We start from the raw sequence: 19,389 nt of genomic DNA on the forward strand, positions 1-19,389 counted from the left end.
TGGAGGAAGGGAGAATATAAATGAAATAATTTTTGTCGAAGTTAACTAGGAATGTCTGCAACAGGAAGGAAAGATGGCCTTTTTTCCTCACTGCCTGAAGTGCCCCTCTCTCCTTGTCCCACACATCACTGTCAGAAAGGGAAAAGCATTTTTGGGGCTTGATGTTCTTTTATTTCTCCATTAGAAACACAGTGTCAAGAACTAAGTAAAACCCCTCTGCTGCCCTTCCAGAATTTGGGATTAAGGGATAAGTGTGAATCCCTTGACGGGTCTCAGACAGAGGAGGCAGCTTCACTTTGGTGGTGCTTGGCTGGGAGCTGCTGCTGAGCCTCAGAGTGGGCACAGGGACACGAGAGCTCCTTTCCCTCCCACTTCCTTGGGCACACAGCCCCTTTCCCTGGCACCTTGCAGGGCTCAGACCCTCCTGAGGAGCCAGGACAGGGGGGCTGCAGGTCCAGGAGCTCAGTTCCAAGGGGAGATGCCCCTGGGTGCTGTCCTGTGAGCATCCCCCGTGGAAGCAGCTCCCAGCACCCCGCACAGATGGGGCTGGCAGTGTCCCACATGGAAGCTCAGCCTCCCAGTGGCCTCCTCGTGGGAGCTGCAGGTGTTTGTGGCAGCAGCTTTGATCCTCAGGAGCTCCCCAGGGAGGGACATCTGCCCACTGGCTCTGGCTGCACGCAGCATCCCCTCGCCTGCAGCTGCTTCCCCTGCTCTGGCTCCTGGAATTGCTGCACTGATGTTGCAAATATTTTAACTCTGGTTCGTTGATGAGTTTTCCTCAAAGCCATTTGATTTTAGTCTTCACCAAGGAACAAGATTTGGCAAATAGGACATTTTTTGTTCCATAAAACAGGTAGGCTTCCTTAGTACTGAGAGTGGGCTCACCCCCACACACTGTCCCATCCCATCCCATCCCATCCCATCCCATCCCATCCCATCCCATCCCATCCCATCCCATCCCATCCCAGGAGCTCAGCATCCTCTTGCCACGTTCCCTGCCAGACAGCAAGCAGATAAACAGGATTTTCCAAGGTGTTTTTTTACTAAGTCATATGAAAAAGGGGGAAACGGCAAATTCACTATTTTAATATTAGAAATATTTGTTAAGAGAAGTGGACAAGGAGATGTAGGAAGTGAACCTCAAAAGCCTGAGTACTCTCCCTGTCCTGCTTCAGGTTCCAGTGGTTGGGATGGGGCAGGAGAGGAGTGGGATCAGGGGTGGGACAAGGTCAGGGTCTCCTCCATGGCTGCTCTTGGAGTCAGACTGAACAGGAATTTTGCTGTTGCTCACTTGTTTTGGGTTTATTTTGCTTTTCCCGCTGTAGAACCTGTGGTGAGCAATGTGGGTTTGCCCTCAGTTATTCCTCAGAGCAGTGGGATCATGCCCTTGGAGTGTGTTTTCCATCCCTGTCACGGGGCCAGTTCCTGCAGGAACAGAACAAAACCAGCTCAGAAGGCAAGGACAGGACCAGCCTGGGGATGGTGGAGGCAGCAGCTCTGAGGCTGTCCCTAATCCATGCTGGGCAGGAATCATCCCAGCTGGAAAAGTGAAAATCTGAGCAGCTTTCTCAGGTGTCACTGGAGATGCTGCAGCCTTTGTGCCAGGGCTGGGCATCCCACAGCCAAGTTTTCCTGCTTGTTTTCTGCAGGTGGTGATGCCGAGGCCATGCAGGGAAGAGGCAGGTTGTAAGGCTCTAAATATCCCACATTTCTGCTGAAATTCCTCTTTCCCACCCGCACCTTTCAGGAGAGTTTCCTGTTTGAAATAAGGCAGCTATAGGTATCAGGCTTCCTGGAAAAGAGGGCATGCAAAAGACAGATTACAAAAAGTAAAACCTAAGCTGTTCCATTATGGTTTGGACTTGTAGAGCTAACTGTGTTTTAATTACTCAGGATAAACTGTACCCTCTCAAAAGGTGCAGAATAATGAAACTGTGAGATGGAAGAGAGAAGGCAGCTAATCCTGCTCCTGGCATGGAGATCCCACAGCCTCACAAAGCCCTGGGGGAGGGGGAGCCCTTTAAACCAGGCATTGCCAAGGTTTCCAAGAGCCCTGTTTGTGAAAACAAAAACAAAGCCAAAGAGGAGCAGAGCAGACGAAGCTCTGAATTTCAGAGAGGGTTGCTGGATATTTTTTTTTCCTTCTTTTTCTGGGCTTTTTTGTTCCCCATCTGAAGTGTTGGTGCTGGTGAGGGTGTGGTGGGACACTGGTGGCTGATGCTCCTCACCTGCCTTCAGCATCACCCACCACCCTTGGGAGGGGGTCACCAATCCTTGCCCCAAGGCTGGGGGTTTTTAATTTATTTTCTTCACCCCTTTTTGTAGTCAGAGCCATTCTGAATTTCCAAAGCTGGATCAGATCCACATCTCAAAATCACAGGATCGTGAAGGTTGGAAAAGGCCTCCAAGATCAAACTTTGACCAAACACCACCAGGAGCACTGGGCGTTACATCCAGTTGTTCCTTGGGCACCTCCAGGGATGGGGACTCCAAAACCTCCCTGGGCGGCTCCTTCCAATGCCTGAACACCTTTTCCATGAAGAAATTCCTCCTGAAGTCCAATCTGAACCTTTTCTGGCACAGTTTGAGGCTGTTTCCTCTCAGAGGAACCCTGGGAGAAGAGGCTGGTGCCACCTGCAGCGGTGGCACTGCTCTGAGGGACCAGGACGAGTGTTGGACCTGCAGAAGGAACAGTAGCATGAGGCCAGGACTAAACACAGGAGGGTCAGGCTTAGGTGTTGGCAGGCAGGGTGGCAGCTGGCAGAGGGGGGTAGGAAAAGCTGCCTCAGTTTCCCCCCCAGGTTTGGTGGCCACGTTTGCCGTGCCAGGCTGGGAGCACTGCGGTAAAATGGCTCCTGACTCCAGAACTAGGTCTGGGTGTGGAGAACATGTGGGCCTCGAGGACACGAGCGAGACTTAATGAGGTTTCCAGCATCTGATCTGAGGAACGCACAACTCCAGAAAACATTAAACAAAAGCAAAGTATTTTTATCCCTGTTAATTACAGCGTCGTGGGCCTGAGCTGAAGTGGGTTTCAGCAGGACTTGCAGATGCTCGGCGCTTTTCTGCGCTGAGCCACGTTCTTGTCAGTCAGCTCTCTGCTGAGCAGATGCAGTTAATTTAATTTTGACAGGCACCAGAGAAGTTGTGCAAGGGTCCGTCCTCCTCCCCTGCTCCTGCTGCACCGGTTTGCAGGGAAAAGGGAAAAATCTTGATGCAGCAAATGGCTGGAATGTAAAGGCTGGACTTGAAAGTTATGAAATCCTGAACTGACAAGAGCACACTTCATTAAAAATTCATCTAAAATAGCCATTATAGAATAGTTGTGGTAATTAGCTGAGAGAATAGTTTTCTCTCCTGGCCTCTGATTCCTGACAGTAAGGAAAGAGGGCAAGGAACAGCCCAGAATCCCAAATGGTGCAGCCCGTGCAGCATCCCGAGCGGAGCCGGGCACGGCGCGCTGCAGCCCCGTAAATCACAAACCACGGCAGCCACAACAGGAATTGCAGTGGGATGGAGCAGCTGGCTGCCACTGCAGGGACAGCCCCTGCTCCTGCCAGCTCCCCCTGCTCCCGTGGGACCAGCCTGTGCACAGGGAGGATGCTCAGCAGCAAACAGTTCATGGATTTTTAGGGAATGGAGCGGTCGAGGACTGCGCCGGTTATCCACCAGAGCACTTTGGCTTTTGCAGAGGGATTCAGACACCTGCAAACTGCTGAAAGCCTGGCTGTGTGTGTTCATGGGACAAGGTGGGCACTGATCACAGGTTGGACTTGGTGGTCTTGGAGGTCTTTTCCAGGCTGAGTGGCTGTGTGGTGGCAGTGCCCCATCCTGACCCTGGCACGGATGGAGCTGAGCCCCAGGCTGGGGGCAGTCAGCCTCTGGCCTTTTTTGGCATTAAACTTCCAGCCCCATTTTCCTCCCTCTGAACCACAGATGTTTAATTTTAGGCTGGCAGATGTTTCACTCCTGGCTGAGATCTGAGGCGAAGGCAAGATAGGGGTATTTATAAACCAGTAATATTTTTCCTATACTAATTCCAGATTACCTCCCTGTATAAATAGGTCACAAATCAAAGGCTACATTTCAGTACGTTGGTATAAATGTACTATTTGGGAAATGTAAACTCTCCCCGTTGGGACTCTGTGATGGATCTATCCCAGGGTGCTTGCGTGTGTCCTCTGCTCCAGGTTTACATCTGCAGCAGATGCTGGGGATGCTGAGGCTGTGGAGGGAAGATATTTTTGAGGTGGTCCCACTGCCAGTGGAAAATAGGCTGATGGGAGAGAGATGGTAAAATATTGCTGTTTGAAAAGAGACTTCTGGCTGTGTACAGAAAGGATCATCCACACGTTTGCATCCGTGGTGAAGCAGGTGGAGATGGGATCTCCAGCCTTTTATTCAGGGCTTGAGATGTGTGCTTGCATGTTGGGACTCTGTAAAGATCAGTTTTTGGGTGAGGCTCCATCACTCTGGTCTTTCTGTATATCCACATCCCACTCCTAAACCAGCAGCAGTTGTTTCTTACCCACAGGAGCACCTTGATGTTTATGTGCAGTTTGGAGAACCCAAACTGGTGGGAATTGGAGCTTTATGACCCATTTTGAAGCCCTGCTGTCAGGAAGTAAGGAGATGAGTGAGTGCTGGGGCTGGGTGTGTGTCCAGCAATTCCCAATCACTCACCTGAGCAGCCCATCCCCAGCAAAGCTCAGGTGGGACATGCAGAAATCCCAATGTCACCCAACCCTCATGGGCTCAGCACTAAGGGGCTGTGAGGGACCTCTGGAGTTTGTTTTAGGGATGAGAACACGAGCCCCAACATCATGCAGGGCCTGGAGCCACGGAGCATGGACCAGTGAGTGAGTTTGAGGCTGTTTCTTCAGCCAGAAAAATCCAGGAAAATGGGATTTTTCCCATTCTGCACCACCTGTTGCAGCTGCAGCCTCCAGCTAAGTTTGGGATAAAAGCATATATCCAAATAAATCAAATATTCCAGTGTTTGGCTGGCAGCTCTGGTGGCTTCCTCTGTAATGATTTCCTGCCCCTCTCTGCTGGCTGGGAGCTCCTTTCTTGTTCAGGAACAAAACTGTATTTAACAATACTTCCCATTGTTTGCCCTTTCATTCAAAGGGAAGGAGCCGCTGCCCTCTGAAGATACAAATTAATTAGAAGCAAATGCTCTCCTGTTCTCTGGAGCAGAAAGGCCAAACAGAGTGGCTTTCTGTGGAAACATGGCACCAAAGTGGCTCTTGTGTCCTGCTCCTTTACATAACTGATTGCTATCTGCTCAATGGAGGTGCCACTGAAAGCCCCAAACCTCTTTTTGTTTGGTATCGTTGATTTTCTGCTAATGCTTGAATGGAAACAAAGCCCCCAAAATGATTCATGGCCATGCTTAATAAGAGATTTGTAGACAGTGAGCCAGCAGGACAGATGTAACCAAAATCCAGCAGTGGGTTGAACTGCACTTGGTCTTTTTAGCTGAATTTTAGTTTGGTTTATGAAGTATGGTGCTGATGGATATTGTGGGTCCTTTCGACCTGAGCCATTGGTTAGAGTAAAAATGAAATATTAAAAATTCAATTTTTAATAATTTTTAGTAATTTTTAATAACCTGGGCAGAGCCCTGTGCTGGGGTGGGATTGTGTAGGTCACATATACAGCTCCTAGGGGTTGTATATTTAATTTTACCTCTGAGTAAAATTTTGTCTCTGGGAGATGACTGAGGTGTCCCTTCTTCCCCTGGAGCTGCCCTGGTGGCACTGCCTTGCTCGGGAAGGACAGCAGAGCAGGACTGGTTCCTCCCACTGTCCCTTTGCTCTTTTTGGTTTCTTTGAGCTGGAAAATATCAGTATTTAATGGGATATGGTTTGCTTATCACTCTTTAAAGGCCTCGAAACAGAGCTGGCCTTTGAGATTCTCCCTCAGTGGGAGCTGACCCCCATCTGCAGCTGGATCTGGGCTCTGGATGCTTGGGAATGCAGGGAATATTGCAGCTGGGAACATCAATGGCACAGATTTCCCACTGATGATGGGGCTGCGATGGCACAAAGGGTTTAAAAACACCCTGTGAGTCGTTCTGCTGCTCTTGAGTCTGTCTCCCTGAGCAGGGACCATCCTCCTGCCATTCCAGAACCCCTCCTGGCATTCCTCAGGGCCAGAGGGAGCCATCCAGCCCATGTCCTGAGGGTGGGGATGCCCCCAGAGCCTCCCTGGGATGCCCCAGCCCAGCAGGGCACCGTGGCCATGTCCTACTTAGAGCAGAACACTGCTCCCTTTGTCCCCGAGCCATCACCCTGGGTTACTGAGCAGCAACTCTGCAAAACTTGTTATTTTATCTGCAGGGAGGAAAAGCCAACCCAGAACTCGGGGATAATTGCAGGAAAAGACACCTCTGGAGCAGGTTTTGAGTTCGGAAATGCTCCTTGCTGGGGTTTCTGCTTCTCTCAGTGTTGACAGGTTTCGAGCACAGGGCTGGGTTTGGGTTTGTACCTGGCACTTGCCACGTTATCAAACAGTTTTTGGGGAAAAAAGGTGGATCATGGCAGAGCTGGGCTGCAGTTCAGCCCTGGAGTTGCTCCCACTGTGTCCTGAGGTTGATGTGCATGGTCAGCCCTCATTGCTGTCAAAAATTGTCATTTTAAGCTATCTGGTGGTCTTGGACTGTAAATGTGCTTTACAAACCAATCCTCTGTGTGCCCACAATGCCCAGGTTTGGAGGTGCTGGCAGGACAGCCCAGTATTTCCAGCTTTTCCATGTTACTGCTCGCTCCTGGGCAGTGGTGGGCTCTGGAGATGGTGCATCAGAGCAGGTTGGGAAAATCTGGTGTTTTGGTTTTTATTTTGGTATTTTTTTTAAGCTACACCTTAATAACATTTTTTGCCTTGTTGATGGGGGCTTCTTTTTGTTACTGAGAGGGAAAGCTGGCCTGCAGAAGGCAGAGGAAGGGAAGGTGGGCTGGAGGTGGCTGGTGGGTGCACAGAGAGGCTCTGCTGACCTTCCTCAGAGCAGAGGTGTCTGCAGGGTCTGGATTTTAACTTCAGCAGGGAAAACCATCAAGGGAAGTAATGATGGAACTGCTGCAGGTGTTCACCAAACTGGGGCAATTCACTGCTTGTGTAGAACCCCTGGTGAAATTCCTGCCACCCTCGTGGGGTGTGTGGGGCAGCAGCTCCGTGTGCAGAGTGATGTCAGCCATGCAGAGCTGTCCATTTTCACAAATTGTTGACTCAGGAGACGTTAAAGCATAATTAGACTCTGAGGATCCCTTTTGCAGAACCTGAGGCTGCTGTGGAGGGGGAGACCAGGGGATTTTCCCAAGCTTTCAGGTGGCACCTGCCCCATGGCTGGACGTCTGGAGGGGGGGAATATTCCCAACCGCTGCGTGAAGAAGTCAGACCTGAGCTCCTCGTCAGCATCATGACAAGTTCTTTTAACAGCTTTCCCTTTTCACTTTGAAGTTGCTCAGGAGAAGGCAGAGCAGATCCCTCTGGAGAACCGCTCCTGTGTGCTGATCCGGCGGGACCTGGTGGCGCTCCCTGCCAGCCTCATCAGCCAGATCGGCTACCGCTGCCACCCAAAGCTCTACTCCGAGGGGGACCCTGGCGAGAAGCTCGAGCTGGTTGCAGGTAGATTTTCCTTGGAATGCCTCTGGATGGCTGCTGTTTCCCTTCTGGAGTTGTGCTCTCCATATCTTGTGTGCCCTTGCTGTGTCTTTCTGGATGATTCGTCGCCAATGGTCTTTTGGAGAGTTCCGAGTTTCCTTTAATTTGCTGACAGAAAAAATGTGTCATTAACAGGATTTATTCAATTGAATTAATTTAGCATTTTAATTGAATTCTGCAGCTTGTGTTCTTCCTGCTCGGTGTGGCTGCAGTGAGTGTGTTTTCATTTAGAATCACAGATCTAAAAACCCAACAGGCCCCCCCCCTCAAAAATTGCCACATTGCAAGATTTACAAAGCAAGGGAGATAAAAATCTGTGTCAATGAACAAGCTTTGAAAAACCTGTAAAATTTTTTCATAAATTTACTAAGTGGTCAAACGCTGCAGCAGGAGGAGAAGGAATTGGGTTTGGTCCTTTCTTCTGCCTTTATTTTCATTCTGGGGGGAGTTTACAATACTGACAGAATTTACTCCTTCTCTAGAAAAGATTTCTGGCCAGTGTGAGGTGGAAGATGTCAGAGAATGTAGAGCTGGAGGAGTGAAACCAGGTGGTTGTGCCAGCCCAGGCACACCCAGCACTGCACAGAAAGTGTTTAACTGGAGTGACCAGGTCGAATTCCAGTGGAAATAATCATAATAATCATATTCTGCTTTTAGAAGCTCCCCCCAGCTTTACTTTGCAGTGGCTTGGCTGTGGGTTTTTCCCTTGGATGTGGCTGTGTGGGGATGACTGGGCAGGGCATCCCAGACGTGCCCCCAGGTGGGGAGGTTTAACTAATCCCTGCAAAGCCCTTGGTCCAAAAGGGACATGTGGCAGCACAGTCCATCCAAATCAGTTCTTCTTCCCTTCCAGTCATTTGTCTCTTGGTGAGTAGCATGATTTCATTTTCATTCTGGAGAAGGAGTCAGGATTTCAGGGGATGCCCACAAAGGTTTGCAGCTGATGGAGGACAGGACTTTGATGGAAGGCAAAGCACAGCGTACAACCACAAGTATTTATTTTGGATCTGGAATATTCATTTTGTACCCATTTCCATTTAATGTGAGACTTCTTAAAACCATCAAGTGGTGCAGGTTATTTTCACAGTGAGAGCTGCAAATTGGTTTGAGGCAACTCTGCTTGATTTACATTTTTCAATCTGGAAAAAAGCAGATTAATATCACTAACCGATAGTGGCTGCCTGGTTATTTTTCATTTATTAAAGTGAAGTTCCCCTCAGTGGTGGCTGGTGTTTGCTCTGATGCCTTATCTCTTAAAATACAAAATAAACTCCCCTAATTCCTGTCTCAGACCTGGAGGGGGGGCTTGATCCTGCTGTGAAAGTTTTCCTCAACTCTCCAAGTGGGAGTGTTTTCCTTTTGTTTCTGGTTTTTCATGCTACAGTTGATTCAGCAAACTCGAGCAGCCCTCTCTGAAAAAGGGTCTTTAACAAGGCTTGCAGTCACCACAGCACATCTGAGGGAGGGGCTGAGGCTGTTATTAAAAAAAAAAAAAAACAAAAAACAACAAAACAAAACAAAAACCCCTCATTAGATGGAAGAGAACACGAGGAGGATTCCTGGTGAGAGGTGGCATGGCTCAGAGATGCAGAGGGGTGCTGGATCCTGGGGCAGGATCGGGGTCCTGGGGTGCCTCTGGTGCAGCCCAGGGGCTGCCCTGAGCTCCAGCTCCATCCACAAGGTCAGGGACAATCCCCTTCCCTGGAAATCCAGGAGGAAATGGTACTGCTCTAGCAGATGGTTTTATATCTTGAGAACAGAGTGTGTTCTGGATCCAGCTATGACCCATTATTTAATCTTAATTAAAAGCAAATACCAAAACCCTCTCATGTAAGAGAATGCTTGAAAAATGGGATAACCTCTCCCTGGAAGCAGTGCTGAGGCAGGAGCAGATTGGTGTGTGAGCAGAGTAAAAAGGTTTGATATAAAACCTGCTGTAAAGTACTGCCAGACCTCTGGACATGTCCAGCTGCTTTGCACAGGGTTCCTTTTTCTTCCAGAAAACATCCTTAAAGGCAGCAGCTTCAAAGGCAGCAGTTGCTGTGCATTAGAAGGAAAATTCCCTGCTCACCAGAGGTATCAAGAGGTGATGGGCTGGGGTTTTGGAAGCAGTTAGATCTGTAACCAAGTACCTCTTTCTGTGCTAGATGGGTTTTTTTCTTTCATTTCCAGCTCTGTGTTCTACAGTCTTGCACTGGAAAAAAAAGAAAAAAGAAAAAAAAAGAAAAGGCCAAATGGATTGGGGTTTTCTTGCTTCAGAAAAAATAAATAATCTGATCTGTACATATCAAATCACAGTGTAAGCCTTGCACAGTGTGCATTGGTGAGAAAATAAGAACCCTTTCATTTGATTCCCATAGACTTTCTGTCTGTACAGATAAAATTAGGAGTTGTTATTGCCTGGGACTCACCAAGGCCCCAAGGATCTGTCAGGATTCTCCAGAAACCCCTCTGTCCTTGTTGCAGCAGGTGAAGAAGAGGCTCCCACCCGCGAGGAGAAGCTGTGGGTGCCTCAGGGGTGGCTCTGTGGCTGTGTCAGGGGCTCATTCTGGATTTCCCTCTCCCCCTTGCAGGCTCAGGTGTTTACATCACCCGGGGCCAGCTGATGAATTGCCATTTATGTGCTGGTGTCAAACACAAGGTCCTGCTCAGACGTCTCCTGGCCACCTTCTTCGATCGGTAGGTCCTGTCCTGTCCTGTCCTGTCCTGTCCTGTCCTGCTGCTCCTCGTGCTCTGCCAAGGGGTCCCTTCCCTGTTCCCTTCACCTCCCAGGGGTTTAACCCTGGGTCAGGAGTGCCTCCTCCTCTGCACTCAGCTCTGTGCATTTTCTTAGTGATGCTCGAGAACTTGATTCCATTTCCATGCACATTTTCCCATCCCTCAGCTTAAAATCCTGGTGATGCCTCCAGCAGGACCTGGAGGGAGCAGGGCAGGGAGTGGCTGTCCCCTGGTCCCCTCTCCCAGGATGTCCCTTATAAATATAAATCAGAAAGCTGATTTATTATTTTCTGATATATATTATATTATATCCTTTGCCTCCCCACAGGAACACTCTTGCCAACAGCTGTGGAACTGGAATCAGGTCCTCCACGAGCGATCCCAGCAGGAAGCCCTTGGACAGCAGGGTCCTCAATGCAGTCAAATGTAAGGAGAGGGGTGTTCTGCTGCTGGGGTGGGACAGCATGGCCCAGCCCTGGCCAGGGGAGGGCACGCTGTTGTGTGGTAATGGTGGAATTCGGTTGTAGGAAAATCAATTTATTTTTTAGTTTATGTCATTTTGGTTGCCCAGAGAAGCTGTGGGTGGAATCTGCTCTCCACCAGCCACTTCTCCCTCAGTCATCTGTAGTGTTTTGGGACAGGAGGTGCTGGAGAAAACCCTGAAGGGGTCAGAAAAATCTATTTGCCATGGACTTCATATGCAGTGGGAATCACTGTGTTCTCTCACCCTGGTTGAATTCTGGGGAGTAAATCTATGTGTAAATATTACTGTGCTGGAGAACAAAACTCTTAAGCAGTTTTTTTCATTTCATTTTTTAAGATTTGGAAGAGAAATCTTTCCCCTCCCTAATTGTAAAGTGCAGGGGCCTTCCAGCTGCCCTGGGAGATCTGTGGCATCAGGGGGAAAGGGAGAAGAGGGCAGATGTTCAGTAATGTGGTTGAAGATGGTGGAGCCAGCTCCCTGTTGGCAGTTTTATCCTGCAGAGTCCCAACTCTGGACTTTGCAGCCATGAGGGGGGCTGCAAGGGCATTGGTGCTGTGTGCCAGGATATGGGGTGGGTTCCTCCTGCCTGGATTTGTCCCTGTGCAGGAGCTTTAGCTGACAGTTGTTCACCATGGCAGTTTTCCTTGGATGCTGCTCCATAACATCAGGTGCTTGGCTCCTGCAGAGGAGCAGGGCACGAGGGATTGCAGGGCTCCTGCAGCTCCCAGGGCTCCTGCCAGCACAGGGATGGGTCCTGGAGCAGCCAGGGCCACGCAGGGGTGGTGTGAGGAGAGGGACAGGCAGAGGGCAGTCCCTGGGGCAGCCCCTCAGCTCTGACATTTCCTGCAGCACTGGGGGTTTAGGAGCCATTAACGGGGAGTTTGTGGGATCTTTTGTGTGTCCTCCTCTGGTTTGGCCATCCCCTGTGGCTGTGGGGGTCTCCATGCAGTGAGGGGCCTGTGGTGGTGTTTGCAGGGGTCCCAGGATGAGGGAAGAGACGAGGATCTGACTCCATGTTTCAAAGGCTGATTTATTATTTTATGATATATATTATATTAAAGTGATATATTGGAACTATACTAAAGAATAGAAGAAAGGATTTCACAGAAGGCTGGCAAGGAAAGGAAAGGAATGGAATGATAATAAAATCTTGTGACTGACCAGAGAGTCTGAGACAGCCAGACTGTGATTGGCCATTAATTAGAAACAACCACATGAGACCAATCCCAGATCCACCTGTTGCATTCCACAGCAGCAGATAACCATTGCTTACATTTCGTTTCTGAGGCCTCTCAGCTTCTCAGGAGAAAAGATCCTAGCAAAAGGATTTTTCATAAAACATGTCTGCGACAGGGGCCCTTCTGGGGTGTTCGTACCTTCTTGATTGTGTCCCTTCTTGTTCATACCTTCCTGGTTGTCCCTTCCTGGTTGTCCCTTCTTGGTTGTTCCTTCTTGTTCATACCTTCCTGGTTGTCCCTTCTTGGTTGTCCCTTCTTGTTCATACCTTCCTGGTTGTCCCTTCTTGTTCATACCTTCCTGGTCCTTCTTGGTCATACCTTCCTGGTTGTCCCTTCCTGGTTGTCCCATCTTGTTCATGCTTTCCTGGTTGTCCCTTCTTGGTTGTTTCTTCTTTTTCATACCTTCCTGGTTGTCCCTTCTTGGTTGTCCCTTCTTGTTCATGCCTTCCTGGTTGTCTCCAGCTGAGGAGTTCTGTCTTTCTGTCTGTGTGGAGAGCTCAGGCCTGTGGGTGAAGCTCTGCTCCCTCCTGGGAGTCCGGGCTCACCTCTGTGTCCCTCCCCGTGAAGGCTGAGCCCCGTGTCTCCCTGTTTTTGCAGTGTACTGTCAGAACTTTGCCCCGAGCTTTAAGGAGAGCGAGATGAACGTGATCGCGGCCGACATGTGCACCAACGCGCGGCGCGTGCGCAAGCGCTGGCTGCCCAAGATCAAGTCCATGCTGCCCGAGGGGATGGAGATGTACCGCAGCGTCATGGGCTCCTCCACAAACACTGTCCCCCTGGAGCCCGACTTCCAGCCTGGCGCGGCCCAGCCCTTCGAGCAGCGCATCTATGCAGAGAGGAGGAGCGAGGCGGGGACTATCGTAGCCCTGAGAACTAGCACGGTGAACGTGGAGCTCAGCAACGGGTCCAGCCAGTCCTTCGAGCAGGGCGAGGACGCCGAGGGCAGTGGCTCTGTGATCCAGGAGGCAGCTGCCACGGAGGCTGTGGCGTCAGAAACCCAAAGCACCCCCCAACCCTTCGAGCAAGGCTCGGGCTCCTCCAGCCGGCCCGAGACCCCCGTGAGGAGACAGGATGGTACTTATGGAGGGACTTTATAAAGAGAGCAAACATTTCATGACCTATAAGGGATCTGTAATACTAAAGCTGCTTGCATGCATTACTAATACGAAACAAAAAAAAAATGTGATCAAGCCACTTACCTACTGAACTGCTACTGTTGCCTGAAAAAAATGTGATTTTTATTCTGCTTGTATTTAAAATTTATGAAGGAAATAATCGCATTCGTTATACTGTAAACGACTAGGTCTGTGGCGACCTACTTAAAAAAATATTGGGCTCCTTTTTTGATATTCCTGAGGTTAGTCTATAAGATTGTAGCTTTTTCTTTTTTTTTTTCCTTTCCTTTCCTTTTTTTTTTTTTTGGTTTTTTTTTGGTTTTTTCTTTTTTTGTTTGTTTGTTTTAAGAAGGGGAGGAGAAAAGCTAGCCACCCCCCACCCACCACCACCCCGTCATCACCCCATCCATCACTCAGCTCAGAAGTAAAGCCATCGTTAACCTTGTCCTCTAAGGAGAGTTTTGTCACTGAACAGGAAAGCGAGGCGTGTTCGGGTGCAGGTGCTGTGACTGGCCGCGTTTGTCTCGGGAAGGGCTCGAGCCAAGTGGGATGGGCTGGGGGAAATCGTGGCACTGAAATCGTGGCCAGACCCCTCTGGAGGCAGGGGGAGCCCTGGCCGTGGGTGCTGCTGTCGCAGGGAGGTTCCTGCAGCCCCCTGGGGCAGGGATGGTGCTGTGGGAGTTCAGGCTGGCACGTGTCGGGAGGACTGTGTGGGATGCAGGTGGAGAGCCTGGCTGCCGTTGTGGTTGTGGTCTGGTTTTTGCCCAATATGGCTGGGTTTGGGTTTGGTTTCTCTCTCCCTCCTCCCTTCCTCCCTCCCAGCCTCTCCTATTCCTTTGCTTCTCCGTGTTTGCACCTTCACGTCCCCGCTCCTGGGGGCTCGGGTTCTGTCACCCCTCAGCACCCCAGGGTGTGCAGGTCCAGGGGCACCCACTGGGCCCCCCCTCAGCCTGTGAAGGGATTCAGGGAGGGATCTGAGCATGGAGAGCACGTTGTTCTTGCTCCAAAGGGCACGGAGTCAGGAGCTCTTGGTGTTGGCTCCTGGCAGCATCCCCACCAGAGGCAGAGCTCAGTGCGTGCAGAGCTCACCCTCTGCCCCTCCCTCCTCCCCAGGCCAACCAGGCTCTCGCTTTTTAATAATATGGAGTGTATTGGAAGCAAAAATTAAAAGAAAAAATGAGCTTTGAGCCCTTCTGTGAAGAGGTTTTGGGCAGGAGGAAGCGCTTTGCCTCCTGCCCACCCTCCCGCTGCCCCTTCTGGGGAAAACCCGATGTGGAGTTATTTGTCTTTATTTTTCTTGTTGCAGGCTGATGTCCCCAGGCTGTGGTGGCTTTGGTGGCCTCGGGATGGGACTTGTGGGTGTCCCTGGAGCCCGATGGGCAGCAGGTACCTGCTCTGTCCCTCCCCTTTCCAAACCCCAGAGTGAGCAGAGTCCGTCCAAGGGGACCCTGCAGCTTCCCCCGAGTGCTGGGGGTCCCACGGGGATGGCACTGCTGGGGTGCCCCCAGGGGATGGGGACAGGAACAGTAAAGCCAAGTTTGGCTTTTTCCTTTTTTTCCTTTCCTTTTTTAATGATGATTATTTTTACTGTGATTTAACAACCTGCTTTAATGACACTTGCAGCTTGTTCTCTAACGCGTTGGGGACGAGGAACAAGGTGCACAAAGAGTCACTTTTAGGCTGCTGTGGCTGTGCTCCTCTTTTCTTTCCTGCTTTGATTCCCTAATCCAGACAGTGCTTTGCTCAGGGTTTTCTTCCTTCTTTGTATTTCCATTGGGAAAGGGGGAGTGGGGAGAGGATAACCCAACTTTTGGCCATTTGTTTTGTTTTCTTTGATACTTGAAGCAGTTTTTTTGCATCGTAAATAACGAGGCTGCCCAGCCTGTGCCACTGCTCCTGACACAACAAATCAGTGATGGGGGAGTCCTGCCCCACGCTGGGATTTGGCACAGCTTTTTGGGGGGGACTGTGACGCCCCAGACCAGGTTTTGGGGGCTGGTGCAGGTGCAGAGGTGTGGGATGCTTCAGAGAAGTGGGAATGGGCACGGCTCTATTTGCACTTTACCCACGTCACTGAACAACCCTGGGGACCACAGCTGAGCTCGGGGGTTTGTCCCCAGCCATCCCTGGGGACGTGGAGCAATTCCTGTGCCCTGGGGACAGCTGCTGGAGGGCAGCTCAGCCAGCTTGGTGGGGCTCAGGTTTGGCTGAGGACCCTCCTGATCCCCAAATCTTTGGGTTTGCCAAAAGTTTGAGGCAAGCTGGGAGCGGCTCCGGGTGCCGGAGATCAAAAGTCGTCCCTTGTGTGTGTGTCTGTGTGCATATATATAAATATAAATATAGAGAGAAAAGATATTGCAGAGGATTCCTCCTCCTCCTCCTCCTTTTTGGCACTTGCTGGGGGTGGGGAGCAGGCTGAGCCCCCCAGCTGGGGGCTGCACTTGGCTGGAGGGATTAATTCTGGACCAAACCTGTTCCCAGACAGCCAGGGGGGCCACCAGGGGGGCAGCAGCAAAGTACTTGAATGGCTTAGGACAGAGAGTCTGGAGAGAGTCAAGTTGCACAGTGAAAATATATATTTTTATACCTAGCACAACTTCCTGTATATTTTGGGGTTTTTTCTTTCTTTTTTTTTTTTTTCCTTTCATTTCCTTTTTTTTTTCCTGATTTGGGTTTGTTTTATTAATTATTATTATTATTATTATTAGGAAGGCAAACTTCTAAAATGTGAAGGGCGTTGGGTTTTTCCTTATCTGGTAGATGAGGGCAAGCATTTTGCACTAATGTTTCCTGTGTGTGGAGGATTAATGATATGTTTGAAAATGTTATATGGTAATGATTGTATTCTTCCGAGAAAAAAAAACAACAAAAAAAAAAGCAAAAAAAAATAACCCCTTAAAACTGAATGTAAGGTGAGAACAGAGCAGTCCATCGATTGTATGCGGCTTTCCTGAGTGCCTTAGAATTTTTTGATCATTTTTTTTCCAAGGAAAACAGATTAAGAAGATCAGATCATAACCGACTCCTTCCTCCTCTTTGTTTACGACACTATTTTAAATTCTAGAATTTTGGGGCTGCTTTATAATGTGAATAGGAAACTGCATTCATCTAGGTCTGACAGTGTAAAATCAGAGCATCAGTATTTATGGTATGTCTGCACCTTTATTCTTATGCTTGACTATTAGCAATATTACCTGTATATTCTATATCTAAAGTTATACCAAGCACCTTTAACGAGCGCAGAGTGTAAAAGCACCCGAGTTCCCCGCAGCTGCCGTAGCCTAGGACCAGCTCCTCTCCTCCTCGTTAGCGCTAATTAAACACCGCTTTGCACAGCCGAGGGGCTGCATGACCCTCCCTCCCTCCGCCACCCCCGCTGGCTGGCGCACGGTGACACGGTGACATTCCCGGCCTTTCCCGGCGGGAGGGCAGCAGCTGGAGCGGCTCCTCGGGGCTGGGAATTCCCTGGGGATTCCCGGGGCGTCGGGCTGGGAACCGCGGGCTCCGAGCCCCGCAGCGCCCCAAAACTGGAACTGCCCGCGGCCTTTGGGGAGCAGAGCCCTCGGTGGTGTCCCCAGGGCTGTCCCCATCCCTGTCCCTCGGGGCTATCCCCAGCCTTGTCCCCAGCCCTGTCCCCCGGGGCTGTCCCCAGCCCTGTCCCCATCCCTGTCCCTCGGGGCTGTCCCCAGCCCTGTCCCCCCATCCCTGTCCCCAGCCCTGTCCCCAGCCCTGTCCCCCGGGGCTGTCCCCCATCCCTGTCCCCATCCTTGTCCCCCATCCCTGTCCCCATTCCTGTCCCCAGCCCTGTCCCCCATCCCTGTCCCCCATCCCTGTCTCCATCCCTGTCTCCATCTCTGTCCCCCATCCCTGTCCACCATCCTTGTCCCTCATTCCTATCCCCCATCTCTGTCCCCCATCTCTGTCCCCCATCCCTGTCCCCATCCCTGTCCCCCATCCCTGTCCCCCATCTCTGTCCCCATCTCTGTCCCCATTCCTGTCCCCATTCCTCTCCCCATCCCTGTCCCCCATCCCTGTCCCCATCCCTGTCCCCATCCCTGTGCCCCGGGGCTGTGCTCAGAGCTCTCGTTTTGCTGGAAATCGCTGGCTGCGAATGGAGAAGGAGCCGTGGGAAGCCGGGGTGAGCCCGGAGTGTCCCCAGAGTGTCCCCAGCTGTCCCCGCAGCCCCCGGGGCCATCCCGGGATTCAACTGCTGTTCCAAGTGTTCCTGCTCTCCAAACCGTGCTGGGAGCGAGCCAGGGGGGTGAGTGGGACACACTCACATTGGAAACCCCTCCACTCCTCCTCCAGTTTCTTCCACTGTTTAAAAGCGTTTTGCACACACACAAAAATTTAAAAAAAAAAAAAAAAAAAAAAAGAAAAAAATCGTGATTTTTATGTCAAGGTTATAATAAATAATAATAAAAAAAAAGCCAAAACTTGCAATACTATTTTTAGCAGACAAGAATAAAGAAAAAAAAAGTAAATGAAATAATTAATAAATAATAAAAAACAACTGAGTATAAATGTATAAATATTTTTGACTTGAACATTTGGATGGCACTTGATTCAAATAGAACATTAATCCTTTGGACAGAATGTTTGGGGAAAAAAAAGGACTTAAAGTACAAGGTTGTTTTTAAAGCGTCTTCATAGGGTATTAAGTAGTACTGTAATTCATGACTGTTAAAAATACTTTCTGTGCTGTAAGGAAATCTCACAGTACCACTGAATTATGTTCCTCAACTGTCTCAGCCACGAACGATGCTAGCTTCTTTTTTTTTTTTTTTTTTTTATTTTATTTTATTTTTTACCGTGCATTATTCACTAGTATTTATGTGCTCTTACTCTGTATAGTTCAGACTGTTATTTTGTAGCCATGGCTGACACAATATATCAGTAACTAAAACAAAAAAAAAAGAGAGAGAGAAAACATGAAGACCCCCCTGCCCCCGAGCTGGAACTGTGCTCATAGCTGTTTTCATATGATGAAAAAATCCATTTAAAAAAACAAAAACAAAAACAAAAAAAACCAACCCAATGTGATCATTAATTGTAAAACGCTTTGTAAAATTCACATTTACAAAATAATAAAGTAAATTACAATTAAAAGGTTTCCTTTGCTCTGGTTTTTGTGTTTCTAGGTGGTGGGCAGTGTTAAGCAGGAGGTTGTTAATAGATGCTGAGGGGGCTCTGGTGCCTCAGGCTCTACTTCAAGGTATGAAACATTTCCCAGATTTGGCCAATTGAAGGGTTTTGCCCAAATTTGGGGATTTTGAAGTTCCCTGCACTGCCCTGGGCCTCACCTGATGTGGTTTGGGCATCTTTTGGCTTTTTTACCTGGACACATCACACACTCCCTCCCTCCCTCCACTCAACAAAACTAATATTTATTGTTATAATTATTTAAAATTGAATTTGCTGCGCTCCCAAATTAATCTGGGGCTTTTCCAGAGAGTGGGGCCGGGACTGGAGGATGCAGCAGCAGCTGAAATCCTCCTGTCCCCTGCTCTGCTGGGAGCTCCTCACCTCACACCAGGGAAAATCCTTCCCCAGGCTCTGAGAACAGGCAGGAGGGCTCCTGCCACCCCCCAGGACATGTGTGACGAGTCTGCCAGGCCTCAGAGGGTGTCCCACGGCCCTGGGGCAGGGTGGGGACGCTCTGGGGATGCTCTGGGGATGCTCTGGGGGATGTTTGGGGGATGCTCTGAGGGATGCTTAGGGGATGCTCTGGGGATGCTCTGGGGATGCTCTGGGGGATGTTTGGGGTATGTTTGGGGGATGCTCTGGGGATGCTCTGGGGGATGCTCTGGGGATGCTCAGGAGATGCTCTGGGGGATGCTCAGGGGATGCTCAGGGGATGCTCAGGGGATGCTCTGGGGGATGCTCAGGGGATGCTCTGGGGATGCTCAGGGGATGCTCAGGGGATGCTCTGGGGATGCTCTGGGGGATGTTTGGGGTATGTTTGGGGGATGCTCTGGGGATGCTCAGGGGATGCTCTGGGGATGCTCAGGGGATGCTCTGGGGGATGCTCAGGGGATGCTCTGGGGATGCTCTGGGGGATGTTTGGGGTATGTTTGGGGGATGCTCTGGGGATGCTCAGGGGATGCTCTGGGGGATGCTCAGGGGATGCTCAGAGGATGTTTGGGGCATGTGGCAGCGCTGCCTCCCC

General features: G+C 50.1%; 1 protein-coding gene across 5 annotated transcripts in view; it reads left to right on the plus strand.

The window, feature by feature from the left end:
• Positions 1 to 18,333, plus strand: part of NACC2 (NACC family member 2) — a 55,037-nt gene extending 36,704 nt beyond the window's left edge. For all 5 annotated transcript variants that reach the window (XM_071453866.1, XM_071453868.1, XM_071453870.1 and 2 more), the window contains exons 3-6: positions 7,462 to 7,629; positions 10,239 to 10,344; positions 10,712 to 10,809; positions 12,703 to 18,333. In XM_071453866.1, the coding sequence (XP_071309967.1) occupies positions 7,462 to 7,629; positions 10,239 to 10,344; positions 10,712 to 10,809; positions 12,703 to 13,202 (872 nt within the window). In that variant the 3' untranslated portion in view covers positions 13,203 to 18,333. The remainder of the gene's footprint in view (positions 1 to 7,461; positions 7,630 to 10,238; positions 10,345 to 10,711; positions 10,810 to 12,702) is intronic.
• Positions 18,334 to 19,389: the final 1,056 nt, after the last annotated feature.

Source organism: Agelaius tricolor, unplaced genomic scaffold, assembly GCF_023055355.1.
Source record: "Agelaius tricolor isolate 1412-34295 unplaced genomic scaffold, bAgeTri1.0.p SCAF_38, whole genome shotgun sequence".
Classification (NCBI taxonomy): domain Eukaryota; kingdom Metazoa; phylum Chordata; class Aves; order Passeriformes; family Icteridae; genus Agelaius; species Agelaius tricolor.